Source organism: Mya arenaria, chromosome 16 (assembly GCF_026914265.1).
Source record: "Mya arenaria isolate MELC-2E11 chromosome 16, ASM2691426v1".
NCBI classification, from domain to species: domain Eukaryota; kingdom Metazoa; phylum Mollusca; class Bivalvia; order Myida; family Myidae; genus Mya; species Mya arenaria.
Genome location: NC_069137.1, coordinates 29161738 through 29175230, shown reverse-complemented (window position 1 = coordinate 29175230; position 13493 = coordinate 29161738). Strand labels below are relative to the sequence as shown.

At 35.2% G+C, this 13493-nt stretch overlaps 1 protein-coding gene across 1 annotated transcript in view; it reads right to left on the bottom strand.

Moving 5' to 3' along the window:
* Positions 1–89: 89 nt before the first annotated feature.
* The window catches only part of LOC128222040 (dynein axonemal heavy chain 6-like), a 55084-nt gene continuing 41680 nt past the window's right edge, over positions 90–13493 (bottom strand). The window contains 24 exon segments of the mRNA XM_052930793.1: positions 90–207; positions 857–978; positions 1856–1969; positions 2178–2282; positions 2831–2986; positions 3564–3749; positions 4234–4327; positions 4574–4781; positions 5179–5295; positions 5298–5328; positions 5765–5922; positions 7211–7326; positions 7646–7752; positions 8317–8496; positions 8867–9047; positions 9360–9532; positions 10126–10311; positions 10463–10611; positions 10947–11100; positions 11616–11853; positions 12101–12183; positions 12470–12632; positions 13106–13214; positions 13332–13458. Of these exon segments, the coding sequence (XP_052786753.1) occupies positions 910–978; positions 1856–1969; positions 2178–2282; positions 2831–2986; positions 3564–3749; positions 4234–4327; positions 4574–4781; positions 5179–5295; positions 5298–5328; positions 5765–5922; positions 7211–7326; positions 7646–7752; positions 8317–8496; positions 8867–9047; positions 9360–9532; positions 10126–10311; positions 10463–10611; positions 10947–11100; positions 11616–11853; positions 12101–12183; positions 12470–12632; positions 13106–13214; positions 13332–13458 (3204 nt within the window). The 3' untranslated portion in view covers positions 90–207; positions 857–909.

Below are 13493 nucleotides of genomic sequence, written 5' to 3'. Positions count from 1 at the left end.
TTGCATTTTAATATGTAACCTGAGCCATTTGTAAAAGAAATGGCATGCCATTGGCAATTAATATTCACTTCAGTATGTGAAGATCTTACCAAGAATGCTATCGGCAAGCTCGTACACAATCTCATCGTTAGACTTCCCTGAGGAACCACTCGACAGTCTTGGTTGAACGTCTAGGATTGTGTTGATCAGGTTTTGGGTTTCTTGGGTCTGTGAAGACAAGCATTTGATGGTCAAATTGACATTAATAGGATATACAGGTTGACAATAATATTGAATGTGAGTGGGTAATATTGAAGACTTCAACAATATATTGATAAAACCGGAGCACAAATATTTATTGATAAATTGTCAATGCTTTAAGTATCCTACTACTATAGAATGGTTGTCCAAGAACAAACAATTTGGTAATATGATTGCGCTGTTTGAGGCAAAAACAGTATTGTCAATCTGAGTCAATTCAGTCAAAGTTGTCAAATTTACCGAGTGTGGATCCACAGCTTAAGCGAGTAGTTGTGAGTTTCTTGACAATAAGCCAAACTATTTTGAAAAAGATCTTTGATGTGAAAGGCAAGTATCAATCCCTTAGAGTCAAACCCTTGCCTTTCACATCCAAGATTTTCTTAAAAAAATGAGAAGGCATTTGCATGATATTGATTTTAAGAAATCTTTGAGTAGCAAGTCTTAATTTTCATTTATAGCCTTTTCCTGGTAAACCCAATGACATGAATATTGTTAGAATATTATAAAAAAATATTTGCTTGAAATATTCAATATGTATTAATGCTTCAGTACTAGATAGATACTTGCGCAAATTGCAGCCCAATATAAGATAATGCGTAAATGGGCTGTAGGTTACCTGGAATGCAATGTTAGCGTTTTCGTGCATGCCAAAGATTTCTGGCAGATCTATCAATGGAAGTCCATCAATGTATTCACGGAACTCATCCAACTTGGGACAAAGAGGGGCAAAGTAGATGCCTGGAATTGAAGATGAAAACATATATATGGTTGAGTCAACTGAAACATGGTTTATGAAGTTTTGGTAAGGTACAAGCCTGAAGGGCTAACTACCCTCGGTAATTTTTAAATTCTTTTCTCACTGAATCCTGGTTGGGATCAGATCCACAAACTCTTGGGAGTGAGGGGCAGACATCTATATACTTGAACCACTCTCACCTGAACTTGCATATACTTGGCTTATCCACCGCAAAATTAATGATGTAGCCCATATTGATGTAAATTACTTTGACTGTTTCCTTTGTAAAACAAACAAGAGCTGTCACAGAGACAGCGCGCTCGACTATTCCGCCGCTTTTCGGTGTATGGATTGAAAAGTTTTAGCGAAACATGCATGGAGTACTGTTAGATTAGATTTCAATGCAATACATGATGTGTTGAGATATTTACATAAATTGAATGGAAAATATTTGAGATGGTACACAAACTTTAATGGAAATTCTAAGTCGAAAAAGGGGCATAATTTTGTCAAAATGCTTGATAGAGTTACCTCCTCCTGTGTACAGGTTGTGGGTATGATGGTGAACAAGCATGCAAAGTTTCAAAGCTATATGTCAATATTTGAGGTGGTACACAAACTCTTACAAAAACTTTAACATATTAAGTGGTTAGGCCGAAGCCGACGCTCGGGTGACTAGGATAGCTCTCCTTATTCTTCGAATAGTCGAGCTAAAAAGTTAAAAAAAATTCCCGCCTCCAAAAGAAAACAATACTCAAGTTTTTGCATGACGACAACAATGGTGATGTTTTTTTATCACAATGACACAGCATGGACTTATCTCTCCAAAAACAGAAGAGGATAACAAGGTAAACTTTCTTGTTTTTAAATTTATCTCACCTGAAGGGGAGTACTTGTAGTCCTCCTGCAGGGTAGGGGAGAGAAGAACGTCTTCAGGATGGTTCTCAGACATCGCTGATCCTTGCTGTCTGTCACACGACCTCCGTAAGTTATCTGATAAAAATATACAAAACATTGGTTTCATCTGCATCATTGCATCTTTTTTCATTACAAGTGAAAAGTATATGTCTTTGCACATCTTGTGGATAATATATAATACCATAAATGAAGGTTTATTACTTTTGAAAATTAGTCTTAAAATGGTATTGAATACATTGGCACTGAATGTGATATTTATGGCAAATCCAATTACACAACTTACCTCCCCAGTAATGTATTCCAGTGCATCCCATGGGATATGCCCCTCTTGGCAGAAGATTTGTAGATTCAGAAGAGCGCATTCTCTGTCGCTGTCATTAAACTCGTACTGAAAATGCAGCAGAAATATGGATTCAATATTCTCATGACACTCAAATTTCATTTATTCAGGTTAACATGGGGCAGAACTCACCATACTTGTAAGCCAGAGTGATGGGACCTGCTGTACAGCCAATGTTAACATGTGAGAATATTTAGTGTTAAATGACGTGAACAGATAAATTAACAGAGGTACAGCTAAACAAAAGAACTATCCAAATATGAAAGCCAATTTCCCTAGACTGCTTTTGGCTTAAACATGTTTTATTATTGAAAGAAACATACAATGTATGCAAGGTCATACATACAATATCAAAATATAGGATTGGGCCGGAAGCTTGTCAACAAGTTAAGAAAGCCTTTTCCAATTCCCTTAATAGCTTTTGTTGGCATGCCCCAATTAAAAATTTTATTCCTCAGCTCAAAACGCCTGTTTGCAAGATAGTTGTCCAGCATATTCTGGATTCTAGACTAAAAAACATATTTTCTGAAGTAATATACACACACACAGGCCTACAATGCCTACATGGAGATACATCAGAGCAACAAGACACGAACCTTGATATTCCATCCGAGTGGTCCAAACTTCTTGCGCTCCTGAATAATCGCGTGGAAGAAACAGACCCCGAAGATAATTCTCCGCCAGTCTGATCCAAGAACATGGTCCTCGAAGAAGTTGGGTGTGATCTCTGCAAAAGCTCTTCTTGTGTTGGCCTGAATAATAGATAAAAAATTGTTTAATAATAAATATTAGAGTGATTGTGTTGTAAAACAAGAGTGCTGCGTGTCCAACACTCTTCTCTTGTTTTTTTCTCAGTTATAACAGAGGCATAACAACACAACTATTAAATCCAGAGTAATGGGGTTTGTACCCGGTACATGTGCATATTGTCAATGGCAACATGTTTGCCAAGTTTTATTGCAATATCTTGAATGGTTTAAGAGTTATGGCTAAGGTTAAAGACTTTGCACTATGATGACCCCACTGCCGAGGACATAAAGGCTATGATAATACTTCAACTTTTTTACTTTGATAAACAGAGGAGGTAAAATTGACTCATGACCAAAGTTATATAAATGTTCCTGAAAGCAGTCTTAGGTGTTGTAAAAATGTGTGGCTATTGGCTGCTAGAAACAAGGGCAAATATTCTCCTTGTGTTTTTATAATGATAAGATGGTAAACTTTTTTTTAAAGAAGTTTTGTGTGTCAACTACATCCATCACTTGTCTTGTGTTAGATTCAGTAAAATGACAATAATATTTTGATGTGCGAAATAAAACATTCAGTTACCTTAAGTCCTTTTGGCGGCTCATTTGTGACCTTCACGCTGTTCTGCAACACGCTGACAGGGAATCGATTGGTTGGCATGGAGCTGAGGAAGAGTCGATATTCATCGTGAATCATGTCAGGTTTTTCTGATATTTCTTTCACCAGCTCTTCAAGCGCCAACATCCAGGAAGCAGCCAAGTGACAGTTCTAGAACAGAAGTGTTGAAGACCACAAATAATAAATTGAACAGAAAAAACGTGTATAATCTGAAATATTTGTTTATAATCTGTTATGCTTACGTAGAACAAGTCAGTTCTGTATAAAAATACCGATGGTGTTGGAGTTACCAATATCTTCAGCAAGTTGGATCAATAGGGAACAACTTTAAAGGTCAATATATTTTGAGCTACTTACTTGTCGGTTTGTTTACTTTGATCCTGGCAAACAAATGTTTCATGCATACATTAAAAAAAAATCAGAAACTAATTTTCATGCGTTTTGGTGACATAATATTTATGACTGTGTGACCTCAGTCAATGTAATATCTTGCATCTTACCTTGTGCAAAAATCTAGTCACCATTGACAACGGCAGATTTGTGCTTGGTGTCAAACTAATGTTATTACATATAAATATAAAAGGTCAGTTAAACAAGTTTCACACCAAATCCTCGTAATACAAGATGGCCATACCTGCAGGAAAATCCAGTCTCCACTTATGATGGCTGCCTTAATCATCTTCTCAGCAACAGGACCTTGACCTTGACCCAAAGAAATAGACTGAACTCTGAAAAACAATGAAATTAACATGGTTTAACCCAAAACTAAGAAAATAGTAGGAGATTTTTCTATGAAAACAAACAAGCTTAAATGTCTTAAACTTAAGATCAATGTTTATATACACATTACGCATGACATGGCAATGTTGACCTTGGCATTGTGAAGGTCAACATTTTAATTCTAGACTTTATTCATCTTAAACAACCATACATGTCTTAAGTTTAATCATAAAAGAAACAAGTAAGCCCCTTACTTGTCTGTGGATCCCCTCTCTCTGGCAAACCTCAGGAATGCTCCCATTGGGTCTGACCCTGTACTCAACACAAACACTAGTGGCGACACCTTCGTCATATCATCATATAATGTTTGTAGAGCGACGTTTGGAGATTCCACAAATGCCTTGCCCAGATTTTCACGGACAAATTCTGAGACGCCGAATATGGTCTTTTCCTCCTTAAAGACTGAAATTTGGGAGGATAGAAATAACAATCCTTGCTTGAATTAAAAAACCTTCCTATAACATTTAAGAGTGGTGTATATAAATGTGAAAGTGCGCTTGGCAAAAAAATTAGATTGCTTTGTCAAGGGCTTAGACCATGCTGCAATAACCCCCTTAGAAGGGATTCCAACGCAACATTGGCTTCTGCTAAGTTACAAACGATTCCAACTTGCAGCATAGCAATCAAACATTGTAATGGCCTCTGATGAGTTCCAAATTCCATTTAGCAACCAAATGATGCAGATGTAAACATTTTTTGGATCTTTTTCAAAGTTATTTGTCAAATTTATTAATTTTAACTACAAGTATCCTCTGACTTGGCAAGTTTATTAACAATAAAATCATATAAATTGTTTTACCCTTAATAAACATAAGTTTCTGGAAACTGGTCAGCCTCTTGTCCCAGTGGCCTTTCACCTGCCCGTCATCAACATTATCTTCCTCTTCGCCCTCTAGTGGCGGGTCCGGCTCGGTCCATATTCTGGATCACTTTCAGGATTAGCATGGACCTGAAGTATAAGCAGAAGTCCTGCAAACTTTTAACCACATAACTTTTTTTGTGTCTTGTTTATTCTCTTGATGAGCATAGATCCAGAGTAAACATTGGACGTGTATCTTGAAAAAGTATATATATGTCCTGTGTTTCCACTTTCATAAAGATATCATTAGGCAGATTCTCGAGTCATTTTCATACATTTTACCACCCACTATTCCATAAACATTTGATCCCTTACAAGAAAATACTGACTTTTGAAGAAGTTCCTGATTTGTATTTGACCGTAAATGAAAAGAACATACTTCCAACATGGAGCAAATCTGGTGCCTTGTGAGGTCATAAAAGATGCATCGGAATGCGGGTAATGAGTTTCTCAGACCACGCGCCTGGTTCCAAACATGTTGGTATATAATATCTAAAAAATAAAATATCTAACAACAAAAACATACCAAGCTTTCTCCTAAGCTGATCCAACATGGGGTCTTGGTGAGGTCGTTATAGATGCCCCGGAATGCTTTTATGGCATCACTCAAATCACATGCCTGGTTCCAAACATTGCGATTGATCCAGCCCACACTTGGTTTTGGTGGGCGTTCCTTGTCCAAGCCTGTGGAAAACAATCTTAGCGCTCAAACAATTGATTTTATTGTTTTATAATTGTGGATTTCATATTCACAGAAGAGAAATAAGTCTGAAAGTAATATGTCAAGTTTCTAAATTTTAGATTAAAAAGAGATTGAACTTAAATAAAAACAGGACACTTAATTCCAATAACAGTTTTTACATAACAGGACAATTTTAAAGATGATTAAGTTTGCATAATTGACAGGATTAAATAGAAATTCTAAGTAAAAATCTAAATCCAACAATTTCTAGAGACAAAAGTACTTTTCTATTGATTTTTAAGCATTGAAAGAAATGAGCACTAGCCCAATGGTTACATCCCACTTAATCTGATTTCGGTTAAGATGAAAGTTTTAATCTCCCTTTGATTAATATTGAGTCAGGCTTTTAAGTTTTTTGGTACATTCCATAAGATTTAAAAGAAATTTCGGATAGTGGACGAAATTCTGATTTTTAAGACATTTTAAGTACAACAAGAACTGGAACAACTCAACTACAAAACCACATGGTACAATAATAACAACCTCATACAAATACTCAACTCAAATTTTACACAGTGAACATCTCTTAACAGAACAACAAAAACATTCAACAATATATAACTTATTTGACCTTTAGCACCCGTTACTATTATAAAATAATTAAAAATACATTTTAGTATGTTTAAAGATAACAACATTTATATCACAAATTATGTTGCCATCGTGAAATAAACATTTTTTTATCTTTTATATATAACTTGGTTAAATTTATCACTTTACATGTGATACCATAAATTAATAGCATCGTAAATTGTGCATTGCATTATCTAAGTGTTTAATGTTATTCATTATCAAAACAGTATTTATGATATTAATGTCACATTTACAAATAGCACAGATGGTTATTTGGTATGAAATTAATTTAACTAGTTTACTTTTATTGTTAAAAACTAGCCATAGCTATTTTTTATCAATTTTAGATAACTTGTGTGATGAAAACCATATTAAATGATCACTTGCATATATCATCTATTTTTGAAGCAACATACAACTGATTCCAATTTAAAAGAGCAAATAAAAATATCATAAAATATTTTGCTTATATCTAAAGAATAACCACTATTTTTCCCCCAGCAAAATTGGTTTGACGAACACTAAGAGTATGACAATACTTTTGTCGGAAAATAGCTCATTGAGCTGAAGTCCTTTGTTAGCTGATACCCAACTTTAAATAAAGATTCTTGTATCTGGTATCTTGTAAAAACAGATGAACCATGAATAGAATGTTACCTGCTGCCCCACGCAGGAAGAAGTTCCATTCAGGAACTGAGATCTCCTCTGCATTTCTCATAATCTCCACACACAACATGAATGAGAATACAAGCTTGTCTTTTTCAAACAGGCCTCTGAAGAGAAAAACAATGACATTAGATGATTAGTGTGCAATCACAAGTTTCCCTGGGAGCTTTATTTATCTTTTTATCAATTAGTTTTGTAAACACCATCCTCCCATAATTTCCACAAACAGCATGGATAATAATATCAGCTTGCGTTTATCAAACAGGCCACCAAAGTACAACCATCAATTTTTATTGTGGTCATATTTCATTATACAATCGTTAATTTTTCAAAGTGGTTTAATTTTGTGGCTTAATATTGAGATAACATCTTAAATTTCCAGTGTCATAATTTTAAGATAAAAACAGTATTTTTTTTTCAACAAACCTGGCAACATTTTTGTAGATAGACAGTGTTGTCTCTCTCAGACAAATTTCCAATCGTGTTGGTAAATCGCTAGATTTCTCACTGTTTTCTATTGTCATGTTGAAGAGCTGGAAAATGATATAGATCCTACGTAAGAATCTTGAATTTACTTCAAGAAATCGCACAACATTCACTCTCTGTATCTGTAAAACACGACCACAGCAGAGCGAACGCAATGCTCTTCTGTTGTTTTTTTTAGTCAAAAGAATTGGAACAACTCAACAATTATTCTAGTCAGGGGTATGGGCCTTACTATTTTAAGTTTAATTTTGTGTATTATCTTTTTCAGTTGTGGTCATACATTTAGATGATGCTGACAAACACTAAGGCTATCAAATGCCCTGACATTTTGCTTTATGAAAGACAGGACAGCTAAAAATTAATGAATAGTAAAAATTACACACAGCTACGTTGTCCATACAGTAACTTACAACTCTTTTGGTAAAGAGCAGATGGCCAGCTCAGGTTCTTTATATAAATATGTTAAGAAAAATATTATAATACTTTAACAACATTATCTAGGTACAGACTTGTTGTTTATCAGGGGAAGCAATGTTGACTGTGAGGCCTGTCCAGTCCTGTCCAAAAGAAAAACAACTTTAAGTCATAATATAATGCTTTATAATACACACCGCTTTGAAGTACTTGAGTGAGAACTGGTACATAGGATCGACCCCACCCATATCTGCCACCACAAAGTACATCACCGAGCCTCGCGTGGCAACAACACGGTATTTCTCACGGGCAGCACTAATCTTTTCTTCAGTCAACTCAGCCTCGGCTAGACGCTGTTTGATGTGGCCTGATGTCACCTAGAGAACAGGTATTAATTGTTAAGGGTTACAGTGTTTGAGCAAGTTCTAATTTTTTTCTCAAGTTGCTTCCCTCTCATCTGAAAGATGCTTAATATCACATATTAAGTAAAAGTGTGGCTCTTGAAAAAATTTCTAGCATATTTCTGGATACAAACACCAAACACCAATTTTATGTCATTCTCAAGTAAGCATTTTTCAAGAACTTTTCTTTTCAAGTAAAGACAATTCTAACACTCTTGTTAGATGTTGTTCAAACAATTCATCGAAAATTAAATTAATTTTGACTTTTTAATTGTATGATGTCAAAAATAACCTAAATCTTTTAAAAAATAACTTATATATTTAATCACCACAATGTAGTTTATACCTTAGAATCATTCAGTGTGTTAATAAGCTCCTCATTATCCAGAATATTTCCCTCCGACTCGAACAGGAGCTTGAGAATCCTGTCCTCAATGGCCTTCAGCTGATTCTTGTCAGCGTTGATCTTCATGATCAGCTGGTTTCTCTGTTCTTCTAGCTCTGGTCGTTCCAGGCTTACAACTTCACTGGAATGGATAATATACAACTTATAATAAAGCCTAAGTAAATTATAAGTAAATGGTCGAACAAAAGAGTTAAGAGTTCTCATAGAATGTTTTGGTAAAAACCTTTTGTCAATATTTCAAAGAAAAACTTTATAAGTGTTTAAAATTGAGTTGTACTCAATTATATCTTTTGCTGTAGATTTTTTTCTTTTCTTTTAATCTTGATCAAACATTGAATAAACATTTAATAACTTTGATGATAATTATGTGATTAAATAAGTTGATATTGATACATTTCTAAAACATAAAGAATTCTAATCTATATCTAATTACCCCAGAAGCTGATCTTCCAGACCAGATTTTGTGACAGTGAAGTTGATGATGGTGACTTTAATGCAGACCTCGGGTAGATAGTGAGGGTTGGACATCTTGGTTGTCATGTAGAACTTGAAGTTGCGATCATAGTCAATGTCACTGTCGCCCAGTCGGATAAGCAGACGACCACCCTATGGTGAGAGAAAATATACTATTAAATGAATAAGTTATACTCTAGTAGGCATGCCAAAAGTTGAGTTGCAACCATAGTAAATATCACTGTCTATCAGTCAGATTAGCAGAGCACCATACTAAAGGCAAAGGAAAAGTTAAAATTGAGTGAATAATTTAAACTAAATAATTAAGGGCGTTTTGATGTCACATTGATCTATAATATTTTTTGCTGAAATGTATAAGCAGGAGACCACATAATGTTAAAAGGAAATGTACAACAGAAAGAATTGACTAGAGTTAAAAATCAACATGTTTATGGTGAAGCAGAACTGCGAAGTTGTTATCAATGTTACTATTTCTATCACAAAGATCATGTAGATGACCTTACTAGAAGAACAAAGACGTAACTATATTTGCAAATAATCTCGTCCAGTATTTTTCAGATACATACACCAGGGCCAATATTACTTACTGACATAAATGTCTGTTCTAGCTATACAGGCTCCAGGGCTGGATCCAGAGTTTCCCTGATATATATTCACACAGGATGGGCATATGCATAAAGATGCTGTATTCTACATATGCATACATCAGGGCAAATATTACTTACTGACATAAAGGTCTGTTTTAGCAATACAGGCTCCAGGGCTGGATCTAGAGTTTCTGCAATATCTTCACAAAGGACAGGCATGCCGATACGGATACAATTCTCCAGTGTTCTCAGGAAATTCCCATCTGTCAGTTTTATGATTTTCAATCCATTCTTGCCCTCCATGTTCCTGACCCAACGATTAGCCTGAAATAGAAAGTAAATGATAAGTGCTGCTTACTTTTTTCAATACAAGTATACCCAAAGTTTATCGCAAGAAAAAAATTGTGACTTCGAGCTTTAATCTATTTTTAATTAACTTTTGAAATGTGACGTTGATGATTGTCCTTTGCCATACCTGTTCCTGAGGGTCGATCATAAGTGGCCAACGCCTTCCGCGGGTTACGAGGATAGCGTTCTCAGTAGAAACAAGATCCTTAGGCAATCCATCTGTGTTCCACTGGCGGATCTCAAAGTTGTCAGCCAAAACATTTATTACCGTCATGCCTGCAAAGAAGGACATACATGTTTTTTTGTTTTTTTTTCAAAACTAGAACAATAACTATTCACTGATGAATTTCCATGCTTACCACATAAAGTCATACTCACTGTGGGCATTGGAGTATGCAAGTATATGTAAAAATCTTAGGGTATATGTTAGTCGTGGCTTCCATGACTTGTTTCATTCCCTATGACGTTTTTGATATTTTTGAAAATACTGTGTCATGGGGTACTGCTTGTGTAAAGCTACTGGCATAACAGTGCGAAAAAGTTGTGGATTTTGATATGACAATGTAGGTGAAACTTTTGAATAATTGAGGTAAAACCGCTGTCCAACTTACCTGTAGTAACTGGAATGTTCAATTCTTTGCATCGACCTGTCCATTCTGCGACCAGCTCCTGTCTATACACACTTGTGAATGCCCCATAGTATGCAACACACGCAGCTGACACAAAGACATCACCAACAACATTACCGATCTGAATGTTGAAATTCTGAAGAAAAGAGAAATATTATTGTTTCAATATATTTATTTGATACAATTTACCATGCTATACAAAGTAAAGTATAAAAATTGTTCTAGGATATCTCAGACATGTGTGTTGCATTAATGGATATTTCACCCAAAGTTGATTTCCTAGCAAAAATTAGCATATTTTTACAGATTAATTCTACCTAAGTGCAAGCCTGAAATTCTGTTTTGTAATTCCATGCTGCCTACTTTTGTCCAAAATCCTGTGATGAAGCTATGTGTGCATAATTATTGAAGTCTATCTGCAATCCTGTTACTGGTTTAGCTGTTATTTATGATATTTCATTCCTGAATAATTGAGCATTTTATCATGACTTTAATTATTCATTTAAAAAAAGTAAAAATAAATGTTATTGTGTTTATTTGTTTCACAAGTTAGCAAAAATAGGCAACTATTATAATACATTAACTTAGTTTGATTATAACTGTATTTTTTCTCATATCAAAAATACAATTTCAAAATCAATGTGCACTTACTTCAACAGTTTCGCTCCAACGGACTTGTTCATCACCCAAAGCTGTTGTCAGTTTAGCGGCACGCTTCAATCGTGCTGCAGTTTGAGCGATATTTCTCTCTAGTTTCTGTTTCTCAGCTATAGAGTCATCATATGTTTTTTGAAGTTCTGCAATTTTGGCCTCAACTTCTGCAAGCTTAGCTTGTTTCTCACGCAACAGCGTCATGACAACATCAAGTTCAGATTGTGCTTTGGCCAACCTGTTAAAGAGAAGCATTTACTCATTTTGATAGAGTGATATTTTTCAACTTATTATTTGGAACAGTTTTAAAGTCTTCTTGAAAAAAACATCCTATAAATCAAAATTAAAGACTTTGTTTCATCAGAGTTATTGCTACCATATATATTGAAACAGAGTTTTCTTATAATCATTAGGCTAATAAAGAATGTAAGGACAGTTGGTAATTTTCATTAATCAAAGGTCCGCCTGATCTCCATTGAACTTACTTTTGTCGTTTGGGCTCAACAGTCCTAAAGACATGGGCATACGTCTCCATGGCCCTCACCCACATACACATTGATCTACACGCCTGGAGGAGAAACAACACAACATACCCAACCATGAAAGACATAATTATTATTTTTAAAGCCTTAAATTAGTCTTAACAAGTTACAATCAGTTCCTTCAAGCTAAGAAATAACATTTCTTTATTGTTGAAATTATTTTGAATACAACTTATTGCTCACATTTATGCATTGGCAAAGAACTCATAGGGACTCAAAAAAGTGATAAGAAAATTGTAGCTTATCTTGCAGTTTGCCTTTAAAATAACCATTTTTTATTTACAAAGAAAATATAAATTTTGAATGACTTACCCTCGATACTTTAGCGACCTCTTCAGGAATGAATTTTGGATTATCAATGTATTTTTTTAGCTTTTTCAGAATTCCTTCATTGATGTTGTCTTTATCGTATTCCATGAGTTTCTTGAGGAAGTTGCTATCTCCCAACATGGCCTTTGCAGCAGCCCAGTCAGTCCTGAATATGGTAAAAAAAGGAAATGATTAGTTTCTTAAAATTAAGGAGGGACTGTGTGATTGTAGTTTAACTGAGCAAGAAAAATTAACTAGAAGTTTTTAAAATTGAGGAGAGAGTGCGGGAATTATATATCATTTAGGCCAAGAAAACTTCACAGTACGGCACGCGAGCAAATTCCATGAAGTGCACTAGCCCTTCTTGGTAGTATGCTTGCTTGAACTTCTGCGTTCATACAACATAAATCCAAGGAAAAGTGTGATCAATAATTAAATTTACATTTTGGTTAAATGACATCACGCTTATCCAATCGGAGCCCATTATAGAAATATTGAAACAATGACGTCATAACTCATTGCCTGTTATACAATATGAAAGTCAAGGTTTATCTATACAAGGGACTAGGCGAATGTTAATATAATATCATTAACTCAGATTTCTTCAAAACACAGACAAACTAATAACAAGAGTCGTACTTCTGTCCGAGGAGAATGCACACAGCCTCCATGACCGTCTGCACAAGTTCAGGGGGCTTGCTGAATACCTTGATCTCAGCAATGTCGCTCTTATCGAGGGAATCCAGAGCTGGAAATAAACAAAGACCATACATATATACACAATCCAAAATAGGATGTTCAAATGCCTAGATAAATTTCTTTATTTGTGTTACAAATGAAACTGCTGTCATCATCGAATACGAACCCTTAATAGCAGCCTCCAGTACAGGAATTGCCTCGTCAAGGTCACGTTGTGCGTCGTCAGCAATCGCCTGCGTCTCCTCGGCCTTGACCTTGGCAACAGCCTCGTCCTCCATTACAACTTTACGTACCTACAATAGTTCAAGCTTGGCATTTGAAACTAGAA